Source organism: Panthera leo, chromosome B2 (genome assembly GCF_018350215.1).
Source record: "Panthera leo isolate Ple1 chromosome B2, P.leo_Ple1_pat1.1, whole genome shotgun sequence".
In the NCBI taxonomy this organism is placed as follows: domain Eukaryota; kingdom Metazoa; phylum Chordata; class Mammalia; order Carnivora; family Felidae; genus Panthera; species Panthera leo.
Genome location: NC_056683.1, coordinates 103,931,403 through 103,950,421, shown reverse-complemented (window position 1 = coordinate 103,950,421; position 19,019 = coordinate 103,931,403). Strand labels below are relative to the sequence as shown.

The window sequence follows — 19,019 nt, the reverse complement described above, 5'->3', positions numbered from 1 at the left end:
TCAAACCTGGGCTGGATGACCACTCTGTGGACACACCGAGGCTTGTTCAGTCTTTACCTGTGAACTGGACCAGGCTGCTCTCAATGCCTCTTCCCACAACAAAACTCCAAGACTACCACATGAAAGCTTTGACTCTCTCCTCCTTATAAGCAGAGAGCTCACTGGCAATGAAGGGATTAGTGAGCTCAGTTCAATGAAACAAGCCTCCACAAGAAGATAAGTCCTAAAATCGTTAGGCTGTGCTCACAGAGAAACTGCTCCCCAAGAACCCAGTGCCAACAACTATGTACTTTACAAACCACATATTCTTACTGATAACAGAACAGAGGCACACAAATGACTGAGGGCAAGAGAACAATTTATGTTAGCTCACTTCTCCTGCAGGTGAGTGATATCATCTTCACTTAAATATGAACAAAGTGATGCCAAAAGTGGCTTAGTAATTTGCCAGATCACTTGACCCAGCAAGGAACAGAGTCAATATGATCCAGGACCACCTGCCTCCACGCTCCCTGTGGTTTCCGCTATACCAAGTTGTTTCTCCATAATCCACCAGTTTAGAGGGAAACAAGATCAAAAGGACTTGCTCTCTGGAAATCGGCGGGAAAGGAAAACCATACTCCTGCCAGTGCAAGAACCTGAAAAGTGATTATCAAGTAAATGGTCAGTAAAATGTCTCTATCCATCAATGCTTTAAATTCCCTAAACATACTGGTAGGGAATGCACTTGACAATGCTCTACTCAACTCTGGGGATGAGTACGCTCAAAGTAGACGGAAACAGCTAAACCAACTGGTGTTCGTGAAAATAAAGGTTTTATTTGGCAATACTGATCAAATTTTAAACCTACGTGTCTTTAGAGCAACTGTACTTCTAGGAGTGTACCCTGAATGCATTTGCACAAAAGTGAAAAATATACATATATGAAAACATCACTGCAGGCTTGTTTGTAATGGCCAGACACTAGACACAAAGTCAGTATGCACTATGGACGGACTGATGGACAGCACTGGATGGCAAAGCACAGCAGCATTTAACAGACTGAAGTACACCTCTGTGTGCGAATGTGACAGGATCTCCAAGATGTCAATTAAAAAGAGCACAGTACAGAAAATGTATGATTCCTTTTGGTATTTTTGAGAAATAAGTTCGAGGAAAGGGGATTCTGGGGCCAGGGGTTGGAGATAATTACTCTTCATTTTACTCTTTTCTATAATTAAATTTTCTAACCATTTGCTCACAGTATTTTTTTTAACGTAAACAAAATTTAACTGGATTGTGGAATCATAGGCCAGTTTTTTCTTCTTTTATAGATCTCTACATTTAAAAAAAGTTGTATTAAAAAAATAAATAAATAAAAATAAAAAATAAATTAAAAAATTAAAAAATTAAAAAAAGTTGTATTACTTTTTAAAGGCAAAGCTTTCCCTTACAACGTGGCAGAAACAAAGGCCTTTGTCATGTGTCACCACCACCTGATCACTGAGCACAGGAAGGGGAAACACCTCCCTAACCAACTCAGTTAAAGAGGAGATAAATTCCAAGGTCATCCTCAGAGCACTCCTGGCTATACTGAGCACCAGAGGGAAGCTGCTGATTCCAGGAGGGGGCGCCCACTAGCAGCCAGAGGAGTGGGCAGACTGTGGGTCCTACTGGGTGAATGCTCTTTTCTTGGCTGAGAAATACTTTACTTCTTTAATGTAGTTTACTCCTTTAATGAATGGATGGCAGAGTGAAACACTTAGCTCTGTGCCTGGCCTTTCTGGGAGGAGGGCAGCTATCCACAACTGACTATGTCTGGAAAGACAACAGCAGTCCTCTATCCTCAGCGGAGTAAAGGGCAACATAGACACCCATTTCACTCCCACTAGCCATTTGGACTTGAGATGTGTGAAAGCATTGTGTATTGATCCCCAATGTGAAATACGTTTTCCTACCGATTTACTTTATCAGGAGTACTCATTTCCTGACACTTTGATCTCAGTACAAAAGCAAAACAAACTCTCAAAAGACAGAGAATGTTACAAAGCAAACCTAATTATAACAAGGAATAACTCCAACTATATCCTTACTACATTTTCTTGTTTTTTTTTTAAGATTTTATTTTAAGTAATCTCTACACCCAACATGAGCTGAAACTTACAACCCCAAGATCAAGAGTCGCATGTTCTACCGACTGAGGCAGCCAGGTGTCCCCCGCCCCTGACCCGGTTACTACATTTTCTGAGGAACAGGTGCATTTCAAAAGTGTAGTGTGAAAGAAAATGGCACAAACATTTAGAACAAATGAAAAACTAACAACTATAACATAACAAGGTCTATTTGTTTATAATAATGTCTTTAGCATTACTTGTTAATTTATGCATATCAACATCTACAAATAAGTTTTGAGAAATCCATTCATGTTCTTTAAAGACAATGGGAAGAAAGATATGAAAATATATGAAATCATTTAAAATAAGGGAAAAGAAAAGACAAAGGCAGAAGATACTAGAACTGAGAGTAAAGAAGAGAATTCAAGAAAACAAGAGAACAAGCAAACAAGAGAGGTGGGTAGTATGAATATGAGGAGAAATGTGTAATGGAGAAATAAAAGGACTGAGCATGTAATAAACTAAAAAAAAATACAGAAGACTGAGCAATGTATTATTCCTAGGTGCTAGTCTTTTCACTCCGGAACAAGTACAAGTAAAAGGAGCAATCAATGAAACCCTAAATGAAGCAGAACCAACTCCCAAACAGGTATCAGACACAAGGAAAGCATCGTATTCCTATCATACCACGGCTGCCCCCTGGTGTAAACTGGCTGACAGGAGGCAAGAATGGCACGCTTCATGCCCTCATGCCCCAGGTTCAACATCCAAAACAATAGGAGACGTAATGGTGCTGCCCGCCCCCCCCCTCCTTCCCATTAGCCATACCTGATCGGCAAGCCATTCCCGTGTCAGACATGAAGTATTTCCACTCCTTCCCGCCATACTCCTCTGCCAGTGCCTCTGGAGCCATCATCTTTGTGCCATGGCTTGCTCTGGTTTGGGGAGATGGGAGGGGCAGACACACAAATGCAACAATGAAAGACAAAACCAAAACTATACAATGCTTTACATTCTTTTAACTATGATTGAAGAGAGCTAAGTACACTGTTAAGAATCTGATAGTTGAGTTTAAGGTCCTGGTCAAAGCTGCATTGAGTATGTATACATACATACTACACTTCAGCTCTAGTTGCCCAAGGCAAGAAACATGCAAATGAATAACAAAATAATCAGAAGGGGGGCCACACCTATTGTAGTTATCTGCACTTAGCGCGTGAGGTCCAGGGGAGAGTATGAGTTCGTAGCGTGCAAAAAGAATGATGTATCAAAAGGGAGAGTATGTGCCAGGGGTAACCTGTGCTGAGCGTCCTTTCCTTCGACTCTGATCACGTCAACAGAAATAATAAATCGCATAGCTGTGGCCACGTTGGCTTGCCTCTACTATGGGTGCTGGGGGAAAAGCGGATGCTCACACCCTGGCCCGCTCTGTAAGGCTCAGAGCAGTGGCAGCGGCAGCTTCTCATCTGCTTGTCCCACTCCCCCCAAATACTCCAAGTGCCCAGTGCACCCTGAGAGGAGGGAAGGAAAGGGAATTAGTACTGAGTGTGAGGGAGACTGATGAGGGTTGGAGTAGGCTAGAAAAACTTCCAGAAGGAGCTAAAATACAACAGGAGTCTTGTACGAGGGGGACAAATTTGGATAAATGGAGAAGGAAGGAGAAGTGTGCATAGACCACCAACTCCTACCCAACATTCATTCTCTTCTTAGTAAAAAGAAATCTCACTTTATTCCAGGCAACTGCGCACTCATCTAAAACAACATAATCTCCAGGCTCTTTTGCAGTAGAGGTGATCAATGAGATGAAGCAAGTTATTAAAATTCTCCTGAATTTCCTGCAAATATTTCTAGTGAGCCGAATTTAAAAGAACTAGACCTTTAAGTCCAATGCTTCTTGATCTGTACTTAAATCGTTAAAACAATTCATATGAAGAAACAGAGGCACATGATCTGTCATCTGAATGATAAAAATAATAATCTTATTTAACCCGTACTTAACAATCAAATGCTATATAATAACAAAGTGTCCTGGAGAAAAAGTTTAGATTTCACAACTAAATTTTATTACCTGAGCACGGTGCCATTATCTGCCAATTTAATGAAGTTCCCATCTTCCAGATCCAGTGCCAAGCCCTTGCAACTAAAAATAGAAAAATTTGATTACTGATCAATTCATAGATTCGGCTAACCCCAAGAAATAATAATCTATACTTCCAAAATGTCACAATGCTAAAAGGGATTCTCCCATGCAGGTGAATGATATATTGGTTAAAAAGACCAAGAATATCCAAGAATTCTAAAATTTAATAGCATCCACAGAGCAAGTATGTAAGGAAAACTGCCATGTGGGAAAATGAGAGACAGCATGTTTAGTTTGTAAAATCCTTAAGCTTTAAAAAAAGAGGAATTCAAAAATTAGAACAAAAAAAGGAACATTATTTCATGTCTCTGTTAAAATGTTCAAGTATTTTTCATTAAATAAAACACACACATACACACACACGCACACACACATTTAAATTCTGCCAGATAAGCTCTTAGCCAGAGTTTCTCCTATATTCTTTAGAAATTGCCTCGATTTAGGTCAGGTTTTAAAACCTTGCCCTCTGGGCAGGGCATACTATTGAAAACCACTAAAAGAAAGTCAAATACTAAGTTTCAGGTTCCTCACTGCAAAAGACTTGTGGGATTTGGGGAGAGAGGTGGGTACAGATTCATTTTATGAATAATAAAGCAAGGAAGTATAATGCCACCAAATACCAAGAGAATTAAACAAAAATGACAGGGTACTTTAGAAGCATTACTGACTTTGGTCCACAGTAAAATTTCCAGAGTCAGCGGTTTTATACAGTGAAATATTTGTGTTTCTTCTTTTTACAAAAGGGATACATCAAAAAGGACTAACCAAACACTGCAGAAATATATAACAGATGAACATCATTGCTCTAGAATTACTTTTGTATGTCTTTTTCATGTGTTTTAGATTTATTATTAATTTTCAACTGAGCAATTTTAAAATGTTAGATTTTTATTTTGTTGTTTAGATAAGGAAGAGAGACAAAATAAGCCTTGGCAAGTAGAGAACCCTAAGAGTAAGCAGTAAGAGTCTTAGAGACAGGAACGTTTACCCAAATTACAGAAAACCAAATGTCCCAGTTCAGACATTTATTCAAAACATGATTCTTCCTCTTCTACAGTTCAGTATTTGAAGGGCAATAAAGCAAACTTTCTTTTTTAAGATGTAAATTTTAAAGACAGTTCTTAATAACCTCTGAAACTTATGACAAACTTAAGCCATACAGAAACATCCAAATTAGTCAAGAAGCTTTTAGCCTATTTACATATTTAATTAAACAAGTCTAAATTTAAAGTAGAAAAGATTTTAATTAATGAAACATAAAACTTTTAATAGAGAAAGCATTTTGTCTTTTGACTCAGTTTCACATTTCACTTTCTGTCTCCACAGAAGAAGCATTAAAATTTTATCAGCAACATTTAAGAAACAGAGGGAATGGGCAGCCCTTAAAAAAAAGAACTTACCAGAAATCCCAATCCTCTGGAGTCACAGTTAGTAATTCTTTGTCATACCCTTTCTCCTTGACCAGGAACTGAGCAAAGCTATTATAAATGAGCTATAAATAAGGGGAAGGAATAAAGAGAAATTAAATATAAAATTCACTATTCATTCTGAATTTCACAGACTTGAAAACCTACTGGAGTTATTCATGGGGCAGATGGGAGAGAAATATCTCTAATTGTGAAGTTCGGCAGTTTAATCCCCTTGTACAAGCAATTTATCCACCCCTGAAAGCCCCAGGTAGCTGTTGTGTGTCTTTTTCCACTGCAGAATTATACCATCAATATACAATTACATAACCAAGGATGACTACTATCTTACTCCTGAATTCTAATGGGTTGGAGATCATTAAGACTTGAAAGCTTTGTAAACTCATTTTAAACATATAGACCACTCTATCATTATATCTATCCTTAGCCCATTCTTAGTGGAAAGTGCTTATGAGGCACTGGGTTTCCCCAATTCATAGATTATTTCCCCGAATAAAGGACATCGAAATTGTCACTAAATTGTTTTAGTTTTGTCACTGTCACAGGGGAGTCTCAAAGGGAAAACACACATAGAGACAAGGCAGATGATCTGAAGGAGGAATCAAGGAGCTTCCATCAGATACAGGAAATACCTCTTATTTCTTTGCTTAAGGAAACTGAAGGAAAAGGACAAAGAAAGCTTCAGGAAACAAGTACAAAGATAAATGCTCTGCCGATGGTTGATAGAACTTCCGATTTCTAGACAACAAAATCCCAAGTGTTGGGGTAATGTGTCTTATTTTTCTCTAAAGAGTTGGCTTGATTTTTAAAAAACTGTGTATACCAAACAAAGAGTAGGCAGAAGGTGGATGAAGGTCCACACTGGCCCTACCCCATTCTCCTTCCATGAGGGTTCTTAAGTCAGCATCAGATGCCCTCGAACCTGAGGCAGAATGCTGGTCTGGGGTCTGACTGAGCAGTGTCCGAGAAGATTCTTGAGCAACTCGACCTTTTTCCCCTATGTTAACCCGTGACAGGTTTTGGCAGCATGAGACAGCACAAGCGGGAAGAGAGCAGAGACACAGTAAAAGGAATGGGAGAAGGCCTCCCTGAGGTGATGATGTTTACACTGACCCCTGCAAGATGTAGCTGTTAGCTGGGTGAATCCAGAGGGAGGGGAGCACACCAAATCCAGAAACCCAGAGACCCACACACTTCTGGATTTGGGAGTTGGGTGTGAGCATCAGGGAACGAGTGCAGAGAAATCGAAAGCTCCCTGTCAGGGGCACCGGGGTGGCTCAGTCGGTTGAGCGTCTGACTTGGGCTCAGGTCATGATCTCAAGGCTCGTGAGTTCGAGCCCCGCATCAGGCTCTGTGCTGACAGCTCGGAGCCTGGAGCCTGCTTCGGGCTTTGGATTCTGTGTCTCCCTCTCTCTGCCCCTCCCCCGCTCATGCTCTGTCTCTCTGTCTCTCTCTCTCTGTCAAAAATAAATAAACATTAAAAAAAAAAAAAAAGCTCCCTGTCAAATAGAGCTGTTCTCTATCCTAAAGCTAATTAAAATCACTATACATGTAATCCCATGCAATGCAATGTGACCCTGATCCAGGTCAGTTGTTAACAGGCTTACATTATGTCAACACTACATATCAGCACTTCTCAATCCTGGCAGTGATTCAGAACCAGTGATGGCTCCTAAAACCACCTGGAAATTTCAGGCCTCCAGGATAGGGTGGGGTCCAGGTGAGGCCATACAGGATTCCTGAAGTCCAGAGATGACTGAAAATCATTGGCTTTATGCGTTATATGGATTTTCATTGAATCATTAAAAAAAAAAAAATCAATCAAAAATGGACTGAGTCACTCTGAGGTACAAAGTACTATGGATAATAAAAAATACACATCATGATCCTGACTGCAGGGAACCAGTGCTGTGGGATTAACAGATGTAAAGTGCTTTAGAGCAGTGCCTTACATACAAGTAAATTCAACTGAAATACTTGCTATTATCAGTCATATATATGCTGGTTTAAAAAAAAAAGTTCTGATAAGTACCTTTGCCCATTTCCACATATCAATATTCTCACCACAGCCAGTTCCAAGCTACCAATGCTTACTACATACCATTAAACCTGCCACCTCACGTCAAGGCACTTTACTTGGTCTCGGACAACAGGAAATTCTCACCCCTCGACAATACTGATAAAGATATGGGCATATGATGCCACTGAGACTTGACACCTTCCTGTGAGAAAAGGGCCTTTTCCAGTAGGGCTGCCGTTAGGGGCATCCACAGCTATGCTCCTCACCTCGAGGAGAAGTTTCTATGATGGGAGAGAATGAGGTCAATGTGTGGGGAGAACCAGAGAATAATGGTGCTGAGGAAAATAAGGGAGTCTGTGCCTTTGAAACCTGTCCTAGCCCCAAGGCCCGAGCTCTTGGATCTTTTTCTTATACTGAGTTACCCCAGATGCCTTCACGGCACAGGGCCTCCATGACCAGCCCTCTTCCTCTCCCAGTGTCTCACGTGCCTAATAATGCACACTGAACAGCAGCTGCAAATTGTGAGCTGTATGCAGACTACAAATTATGTTTGGTTCCCACTTAAGGTTGCCAGATGAAACATGAAATGCCTAGCTAAATTTGATTTTCAGATAAACAACAATGAATTTTTTTAGTATAAGTACATCCCATGCAGAACATACATATAAGAAAAAATGGTTTTGTTATTTGAAATTCAAATTTAACTGGTGCTGTATTTTTCTTCACTAAATGTGGCAACCGCATAATCCTGATGTGTTTGAAAACAAATTAACATTTAAAAGTTGAGAGACTTCTCATACAAGTTCAGATTCCTAACTGGTCTTAAAAAGAATTAGTTCTTTTAAGAGGCTCAGCCCTGGGACACCTAGGTGGCTCCATCGGTTAAGCTTCTGACTTTGGCTCGGGTCATGATCTTGCAGTCTGTGAGTTCAAGCCCCGTGTCAGGCTCTGTGCTGACAGCTCAGAGCCTGGAGCCAGCTTCAGATTCTGTGTCTGCCTCTCTCTCTGCCCCTCCCTTGCTCACGCTCTACATCTCCTTGTCTCTCAAAAATAAATAAACGTTTAAAAAAATAAAATGAATAAAAATTTAAAAAAGGAGACTCAGCCCCTACTTCCTCATGGAACTTGGCAAGAGTCAAGTGTGGCTGTGCCTTCAGAAGGCAAACACACTCTCCTGGCTATCCCAGGCCCTGCTCCCACTCACAAACGGGAGTTAACTGCTTGGCCCCTTACCCTTCTGAGTCTGCAACCCCAGGAGAGCACAGGGGTCATCATTTCTAGGATGCCTTTCCTGAGCCCCCAGGTGAGGTAACACATCCAGTCCAACATCTGCACATTTTGCATTTATTAAACGCCTATGATACTGATGGGAGAGGCACTCAGTGTTCTATGACGCAGTCACCACCGACTTCTCCAACATCTTCTGCAACTCCCCACCTGCCGCGTGACACGCAGCAGTTCCCTGAATTGTTTCTCGCCTCTGGGTCCTTGCCCTGGCTAGATTCCCTCTGTCTGAAGTGCCCCCCTCTGCTTCCTCACCTGCCAGCTTTAACTCTTGTGTTGGAACCCAGCTCAAGCATCAAGTGTCACTCCAGACCTCTCCTCTGGGCTTTCTGGCTCACATAAAGCATGGTGGTGGGAACAGAAGCCAATTAGCAGGGTGACTCTGGATAAGCTGCTTATTCTTTTTCTGCCTTGCTATCCTCATCTCTAAACAGCGACTGTGACAAAGCAAATACCTCGCACAGTTCTTGTAAGGATCTAACCAGTTCATTTAAACTGAATGCGTATTAGAATAATGGCTGTGCCATCTTCACTTATTAAAATACCTATGTTTTTAGTCAGTTATTCCTCAATTACTTATTGAACCCCGTATGTGCCAAGCACTCACCTCGGCACACAGAACACACAAGAAACTATCAGAGATACTGATGTCAAGGAGTCATGGCTCTAGACTCTAGGGGAAGATTCTGACAGGTTCACAGGAAATTTTAAGCCATGTGTAAGTGCTATGAGAAATTAACGGTTTCGTGGAAGATTGGAAGATGGGCTGGTGTGGAGGGAGGGTCTCCAGACACTAGGGGCAGGCAGTCTGCAGCAAGGTGCAATACTGCCCTCACCACAGGGGGCTGAACTGAACTCTTCGGCATCCTCCCCCGTTACAACGCGACCTGCAGGCCCGTGTCCATCTCAGCATCCAACTCTGTTAAGGGGCTCAGCACACTGCTGGTATTTCATAAAAGATTTCCGAACCAAACAGGATCCGTAACACACTACTAGGATACTTCCGATCTTTAAGCCTCACTTATATTCGAGGTTTGTAAAAAAGAATCCTTTTACTGGAGGGTCTTGCATTCTGAGATTTTTATGCTCACATATGCACAAAACGGGTTCTAACATGACAGTGGTTTAACTTTCTTCAAAAGAATCTTTGACTAAAAAATTCCTGTGATTTTTTTTTTTTTTACAATTAGTTTCCTTGTGAAACCAAAGTAATGGGGGAGGAAGGACAATTCCCCTTAGGGTGTGGTATCATAAATACTCCACTCCCCCTTTTTCCCAAAGTTCTGGGAGGACGCAAACTTAGTAGACGGTTGCTAGGATTAGAACTTATTCAGAGAGCATGCAGCACGTAGGAAGTGCGCAATAAATGTTTATTTTCGTCTCTTGGTAGAAGACAAAATTTGGGCTAAGATTCTAATGACTTTTCGGCTAGTGCTTCTTCAAAACACCACACAATCTCTCCCTGACTGCAGTGTTTAAAAACTGACAGGTGGTCGCGTGGACACGCTAAAAGAAAACTGCACACAAGGAAAATAGAAGCCCAGGTGGCTGCATCGGAGCGCGGCTGGTGCCCAGAATGACTTGCAAGGAAGTTCCAAGGCCAGGGTTCTGCAAAAGACATCCCCAGTTCCCCTGGCCCCGCCCTGCCTTCCGTCCCAGGAACCGCTTCCTCATCCCGATTTTGCACAGATTGCCCCTCTGCCCCTTTCCTTCCCACCGCTCTCTCAAAGTTGGCTAAAAGCTGAGCTCCATAAGCCGGTGCCGACGGCTCGGGAGGGGCCCGGGGATGCACATTTCCGCCCAGCCTCGCAGTGGGAGGCCGAGTTCTGCGCAGAGGCGCAGCGGCTGCAGGGCCCCTGGCAGCGGTCGCCGCGGGAGCCGGGAAGAAACTCCAGCCCCGGCCGCCATGGAGGTGCACGCCGTGCGCCCCGGGCAGCCTGCGCCACTCACCACCGCGCTCTCGGGCAGGTTGTAGCGACACAGAGTGTGGTCCAGGTCGAAGCCGACCACGTCGCAGGCGGCCAGGGAGAAGTGCTGAGCCATGGCTGCGCTGGAAGCACCGGTGAGCGCCTCAGGTGCCGGGAGGGTGCGAGGAGACCGCGGACGGGACGCTGCGGGACGCTGCGGGACGGGACAGGACGGGGCCCGGCAGGGGCGGGACGGGGCACGGCGGGGCGGGGCTGCGGCCACCCTCAGGACGCAGCGCGTCTGCCTCCAGCGCTTCCCGCGCCCGCGAGCGCCGCCCCCGGCCACGCTTCTCCCCGCCCCTCGCGCGGCCAGCCTGCCGGCGCCTTCCCCGCCGCTTCGGCGCCCTGCGTCCCGCAGACGGCGGCCGGCCGGCTCCCCGCGCCCTACCGACGTCCTTCCCACGCCCCGCAGCCCCAAAGGCGGGTGTGACCGGGGGGGGGGGGGTCACGTCACCACTGCTGAACCTGGGCATACAGATGAATCCCTGTTGGCACGTAGCCCTTGCCACAAAATTAACCGGGGCTCCCCTTCGTTAGGAAGGTGCCACAGAAACCAGGACACTGTAAAGTTAGACCCGACCCTTTGCTCTTGTGCGGAATAAGATAAGATGGAGAAAATTCTACCCACTAATACCCTCTGACACAGTTAGCCTAGAATTTGGAAGATCTTTTTGCCCACGTGCTCTCTATGAGTTGAATCTTTTTGTATCTTACTAAGTAGTCAAATAGATCTTTCACTATTTCACCTTTTGGAGTGAGTTAACATAGTTTTTGGAAAGGACCATTTTTGCAAAAATGACACTAATGATTAAAGAAACCAATGTTGGCTATTTTGTTATTTGGTTATTCTTTTTTTATTGTAATGAATTTTTCAATGAAAGGACATCAGAAAGTTGATAGAACATGCTGCAGAGTAGAGAATTTTCTGCAGACAGATGGTTTTCAGATTTATAGTGCACAAAATGATTCAAGTGACAATTATCTGAATTCTCTCAAGGACTGTGTATAGCTAATATCATTTTAGATGTATAGGAGAAAAGTTAATTCATTACATACAATGGATGCATTTAATTTTGAGAACCCATATGAAAGGCTAGGACTTTGAGATCTTTTAAATTGTTTAAAAGAGAAAATACAAATGTCATTAAAAAATACGAGTCTATTATCTTTGTACTACTTCTGTGTTAAATTTAAAGGAAAGCTGTCCAATGGAAAAAAAAATCAATAGTTATGACATAATGAAAATATAATTGATTGAGAATTACATTTAACCCTTACTAATACTAACCCTTATGAGGCTAATAGACCAATCAAGGGATTAATTTAGTGCAATAAATAGTTCAGTTTGGTAGGACACTTATTATACCTAGTGGACCCATTGAATAAATTGAATACTTGTTCCATTATAACTCTTAAAAGCCCCAAACAAATCTCTCTGGAATAGGAAGAGGAAAGAATGCTCATGAAGATGGAGCTGTTCACTGATGAGAGCTCAACAACCATGTTTTTAATGTCTGTGAATCAAAAGAGAAAAAGCTGGATTGATTTACAGCTTGTACTTATTTCCCTTTTATGACTCTGTTGTCCCTGGAGCATTGACTTCAGCATTCCTTTTTGCCCCCTGCCAAATGCCTGCCAAGGTCAAGCTACCTGGTAGAGGACACCTTGAAAGCCACAAGTTTCCTTGAAAGTTACCTTGTTTTAATGTAGGATAGGGACTTCCCTTAGTAATGTAAATGCACAAGTGCATTCATTGCCAGAGGGAAGTGTACCGAAGGATTGTTATTCAAGATGTAAGTGGCCCTGGGACTGGAGTTGACCCTTAAACCTGGACCTATCTACTTGCTGAGTGTCAACTGTTACATTTCTTACATTCCTCCTGTCCATTCAAAAAGCTCTCTGCTAGAGTCTACGATATTTACATATTGTGGGAGAATTTAGCAAACAGTGCACTCCAATCATCCTGAGAGATCTTACTCCTCCTTTGAGCCCTGTTCACCTTTCCTGGCCTCTACCTCAAACCTCAGTCTGCCTCCTTTAAGGACATGTGAGATGATTCCCCTAAACTTTTATCACATGTACTGATAAAATACCACAGCTGTTCTATTATCAAGCAAGAGTTCAGTGTTCTATTTAAACCAGTTAATTTCTGTTTCTTTGAGTGATATATTAAATATGTCAGTGTTGTGGACTGAATTGTGTCTCCCCCCACCCCCAACAAATTCATGTGTTGAAGCCCTAAGCCCCAATGTAATTATATTTGGAGATAGGGACTTTAAGTATGGTTAAATGAGGTTGTAAGGCCCTAATTTAATATGATGGTGTCGTTATAAAAAGAGGAAGAGATACCAGATATACACATGCATCGAGGGAATGCCCTGTGAGGACATAAGGAGAAGATTCAGTCTGCAAGCAAAAAAAAAGGTTTCACCAGAAACCAACCCAACTGGCACTTTGATATTGGACTTCAGCCTTCAAAACTGTGAGAAAATAATTTCCTGTTGTTTAAGCCCCGAAGTCTGTGGTATACTGTTAGGGCAGTCTCAGCAGACTATTACGGTCAATAAGGAGATTTGACATGTTGTGTCAAATGCCGAAAATAATATTTGCATTTGCAGGATCCCTAAATGACATGAACTTATGCTTCAGTTTTTTTCCTTAGGTTATTTGTTGGTTTTCAGAATTTTGGTACGTTTATTTGTGTATAATGTTAGTACTTTGCTGTGAAGTTTTAGGAATTGTTTAGTATTCTGTGTACTGAATTTTTTTCTTATAACCAGAAAGTTATGAAATAATTCAGCAATACTCAGAAGTAAGAAATTACATTTGTTGCTGATTTTCTAAAATTGAATTTCATTGTTAACACTGACGTACTGACGTACATTTTAACCTACCGTTAATACTATAATTTAGCAACTTTAACTTTAGATATGCCTTTTACTTGTTGTTTACCTAAAAGTAACTTAGTGATTAGCTCGCTTGTTTCAGACTCTAAAATAACTCACTAAGTGACCTTTTGTGGATTTAAAATACTGCCATTTAATATCTACATTGTAAATGTTATTTACCAAACTGTTATTTTGGTTGGGGAGTGGGGGGGAGACCTGTTTATTGTTTCATCAGTTTAATTGGTTTTTCTAAATACCCCAAAGTAAACATTGTAATGTTTGACTTTTTATATAATCTAAACTAATCTAGACATCTTCCCTGGATCATATAATTTGCTTTGGGAAACAAAAAATTTTATTCAGTAATTTGGAAAAAAAACAAAAGAGAAGGCCTAAAAACGTAATAATGCCTAAAAGTTCATCTCTGTAGCACTTAAATATTAAGTCATTGAGCGAAATAGAACCAAAAACTGATTTGTAATACTGGGCTGTGGCCATAAGATGGCAGTAGTTCTGCATTAGGAATATTTTTCATTTGATTGCTTTAGTAATCTTAAAATACTTAAGTTTCTTAATTAAAAAAAAAAAAAAGTTTATTTTATACTCTCCCTTTCTGCTCTTGCTACAAAAAGAGATGCCTCCTTAGAAATTTTATTGTGGTTTGTGTGTGTATGCATTTATTTCATTGTTGCGTGTGCATATATATTTATTTTTGACGGAGGGAGAGAATGCGATGGGATGAAGTCCTTTAGTAGGAAACTTCCCATTAAATAACTAAATGTTTAAAGTAAATGTTCTCATAAATAACTAAATGTTTAAAGTATGAAATGAGCTCCTATTTTAGCTAAAATACTGACAGGAATGTAATTCAGAATGATCTCTAATGATGTAGCAATAGATTGAAATGTAATTAATTAGGACAAAGGTTGAGTTTTGGGATCAGGTTCAAATAATCTACTTTAACAGCATGTTATGGGGAATCTTGATTTACCAGCAGGTAAGTTGGAAATAAAGTGTGGATAAAGTCAAGGTGAACTCAGCTAGTTCCAGTTTAAACTCAGTTTCTCTTTGATGGATTGTCACTTCAGTCTTCCCTTTTTCTTCACTGTTTTTCTGGGAGGTTTGGGAGTTCTAAATTGCAGAAGGGCTTAACATATTGCCAAGGAGTCTGGGAACAGACTCTGGCCCTTGGCTAACGGCATCCATACAACAGCTTCTCCATCCCTGTCAGTATTTGGTTACCTCTGGCCACATTGGCCGCACTGTCAGCAACCAGTCCTGCAGCATAAACTCTGAAACACCTCTTGTTACAGTGTCAACAGAAAACGGTTTAGTTTTGATCCAAGCCATGAGACCATTTCAGGCTGGCCATTCCACATTCAGCCAGCCTCTGCTCCTCTCTTGAGCAGTCCCAGGAAACCTTCACAGAAAACTTTTGGCTTTGGAGCCACAGAAAAGGGAGGCATGTGTTACAGTGTGGGAAGGTGGGGTGGCTACCTCAGATGCCCTCTATCTAGATGTGGCCCACCATTTCTATCCTAGTGATTGCTCCCTGTTATCACAGGATACTCTGCAAAGCTGTTTTCTCTCAGAATTGACAGAAGTTGTTGGATGAAACCAACTTTAAAAAAAAAAACAAAACTTTTTTATAATTAACTTTTTCTTGCAGAAAGCCCAGAACTTGAAAAAAGATGTGTCCTGGCATTTGTTATGGGCTGAGTTGTGCCCCCCAAACTAATATGTTAAAGTTCTAACCCCCCAGTACCTCAGAAAGTGGCTATATTTGGCGATAGGGCCTTTAAAGTGATGATCAAATTAAAAAGAAGCTCTAGGTTGGGCCGAGCCATTTTGATTGATGTCCTTATAAGAAAAAGAAATTTCGACACACAAAGAGATACCAGAGTCACCAAGCACAGAAGAAGAAAGAGCATGTGAGAACACAGCAAGAAGGCGGCCATCTGTAAGCCAAGGAGAAAGGCCTCAAAAGAAACCAAACATGTTAACATCTTAATCTTGGACTTCTTACCGTCCAGAACTGTGTGAGACAAATTTGTGTTGTTTAAGCCACTCAGTCTGCAGTGTTTTGTTATGGCAGCTGTAGAAAACTAATGCAGCGTTCAAGACTATTTTTCTACTGTAACAGTCTGGAGTCCATGCTGGAACACAAAACCAGGAAATTGTCTCTCTTGTCTGCTACAGAAAATCTTCTTGTGAGGACTGGGCCTGGAGAAAACGATTACTACTTTTCTAAACGGTGGGGAAATTTTGAAATGAAGAAATCTCAGTTTGGGGCACCTAGGTGGCTCCGTCGGTTGAGCATCCGACTTTGGCTCATTTCATAATCCCACCAGTCTTGAGTTTGAGCCCCTCTTCAGATTCTATGCTGACCGCTCAGAGCCTGGAGCCTACTTCGGATTTTGTGTCTCCCTCTCTTTCTGCCACTCCCCCTGCTCACGTGTGCTCTCTCTCCAGAATAAACATTAAAAATTTTTTTACAGATATTTTAATATTCTACTAGTGTGGGCAAAATCTGCAAACAAATAACGATGGATACATTTAAGTCAGGCCTTCTTATCTAGGGTTTGGTATTCCTAAGGGATTATGGGAAACTTAAGAGATGTTTTTGCAGGCTGGTTAGCATTTTTGGTGACAATAGCAAAGATTATGTGAGCACAATGAAATGGTTGTTACATCCATGGCCCTTTCATCTTTTTCCATTTATGTTTTTATTCCAAATTTTCAAATATTTAAGTATGTTAAAGTTTTGAGTCTTCACGGGCATCCAAATATGAACATATTTCAGGCATGCCTTATAAACTGTGATTCACTCAATGTGGAGTTCCTGTGACTCAGGTAAGAATCCGTAAATTCTTTATCTCCAAACCTCTTGAGCAGCATGTTTACTTTTATGACTTGAATGATTGAATGCACCTGACCTGTGTATTTTCATCTTTGATCTTTCTCCAATCGTGTATTTCTCATGATGTACAAGAGAACCATTAAATGAATAACAAACACCTCTCCTAACTTGATATTTTTGATTCTTTAATTACTTTGTCCCAGTTTTCTTATCTGTAAAATCAGATATTTGAAACTTTTCTTTAAAATAATTATATTTATTTAATATTTGAAAAAGGCATGAGAATTGAGTATCTCATGCTCATCTACCCTTCTCCACTATTGTTTTTTTTGTCTCCCCTTAACAAAAATATTCCACACCAACCCTTTAGAAAAGTAATGTGTAAATGAGTATCTGTAGTCTTAGATATGATTTATTATGTGTTGACATATATAATCTAATTCTAGGCATCTAGGATTTCTGTTAAGAATCTCAGGTAATAGAGTAACTGCTGGACATTGACAATGTAACAGTTTTTCTTCTCTTGGCAAAGTGAAAGGGTTAATAAATTATTACTGTACCTAACAGACAGGGTATACTTACTGTAAGACTCTAAACATTCTCTCTCAAAAGAAAATGTAAAATAATGGAATGTGTTATGGTCCTGTGAGAAATCTATGTGTTCAGAAGTGGTACTAACACACTTTTCCATAGTTTGCCCTGCTCCTGTCTTTCAGCCAAACATTCCGACCATCGTTTCCTCTACAATGGGTTTGAAAAACATCCAATTAATACAAAAGAAGGTAGAAAGAAGAAAGGAATACTGAACAGACGAGAGCAGTAGAAAGCAAATAACGATGTCTCCAATATGGTAGATTTAAACACAAGCATATTGGGGCGCCTGGGTGGCTCAGTTGGTTAAGCATCCGACTTCGGCTCAGGTCGTGATCTCACAGTTTTTGAGTTCAAGCCCCATGTCAGACTCTGTGCTGACAGCTCAGAGCCTGGAGCCTGCTTCAGATTCTGTATCTCCCTCTCTCTCTGCTCCTCCCTGTTCACACGCTGTCTGTCTCTCAAAAATAAATCAAGATTAAAAAAAAAATTTTTTTTTAACACAAGCATATGGGTAATTATACTAAGTGGTAAATGATCTAAAGACTCAAAAGAGATTGTTAGGGGTGCCTGGGTGGCTTGGTCAGTTAAGCATCTGACTCTTGATTTCGGCTCAGGTCATGATCTCCTGGTTTGCGAGTTCGAGCCCTGTGTCAGGCTCTTTGCTGACAGCACAGAGCCTGCTTGTGATTCTCTGTCACCCTCTCTCTCTGCCCCTCCCCTGCTTACTCTCTTTCTCCAAAATAAATAAATAAATAACAATGAAAACATACTAGTTTTTAAAAAAGAGAGATTGTCAGACTTAACCAAAACAAGATCCAAGTATATGCCATTTAAAGAAACCTACTTTACACATGAAGATATAAATACCATCTGAAAAAAATTTGAGATGCATTATAAGGTATTTGCTATCAAAAACTTTAATATAGTGATTTACTTTATTTTCTTTAAGATGGTTGCTATTTAAATCTTAAAAACACAAAAAGATATAAACAAAGAACTAAATTTCTAAATTTGTGTAGTGTTGGATCTTTTCATCTAACAAAATCAGTTTAGTGGTCAAAAGACTTGTTAGGAAGCAAAATGAAAGTCATGTATTGTCTCTCTTTGGTTTAAAGTTGCTTTTAAAGCTCCTTTCTCCTTTATTCTCACTTACCTACCCACTGAAACATATTGGGATTTGTGGAAAGCCACAGCCACAAACATATTCTGGTTGGCCAATGTGGGTTTCCACAGGATAGATGGTCCCCAACTAGGCCACATCTGTCCCTTTCTCCATCCCACAGTTCCCACTCACAGGTGGCTCACAGTCCTTCAAAAATGTGGCTGGGTATGTCAAGACCTGGGGTGGGCAGTACAAGGACCAATTGTCTGGTCATTCTTTGGTTGCTGCTTCTTAACCCTTTCACCGTTTTCAGTGAGATAAAGGAAAGTTCTTTTGATTTCGGCCACATTAGCTAGTTCTGCCTCATGTTAGAAACACTAGTTAGAAATGGAGTTGGGTGATAAGAAATCCTCTCACTTCTGTAAGATGCACATCTCCTGACACTGTTTAGCCCAGCAGTGAGTTTAGCTCAGGTAATGAGTTTGCACTCATGGAACAATGACCTTATTAAAGGATCAATCAGTCATTCATTTATAAACTCTTATTGAGTATGTCAGATGTCCTCGGCTTTGCCTGTTCTGTGCACCAGAATCCCATCGACAATATTAGCTAGATTTCAGAAATTGAACTATAACAATACCTGA

The 19,019-nt window shown here is 41.1% G+C and overlaps 1 protein-coding gene across 3 annotated transcripts in view; it reads right to left on the bottom strand.

Moving 5' to 3' along the window:
• Positions 1-11,100, bottom strand: part of NT5DC1 (5'-nucleotidase domain containing 1) — a 138,765-nt gene extending 127,665 nt beyond the window's left edge. For all 3 annotated transcript variants that reach the window (XM_042939654.1, XM_042939655.1, XM_042939656.1), the window contains exons 1-4: positions 10,915-11,100; positions 5,634-5,725; positions 4,162-4,233; positions 2,922-3,028 (exon numbers count right to left, since the gene is read on the bottom strand). In XM_042939654.1, coding sequence (XP_042795588.1) covers positions 2,922-3,028; positions 4,162-4,233; positions 5,634-5,725; positions 10,915-11,007 — 364 coding nt within the window. In that variant the 5' untranslated portion in view covers positions 11,008-11,100. The remainder of the gene's footprint in view (positions 1-2,921; positions 3,029-4,161; positions 4,234-5,633; positions 5,726-10,914) is intronic.
• Positions 11,101-19,019: the final 7,919 nt, after the last annotated feature.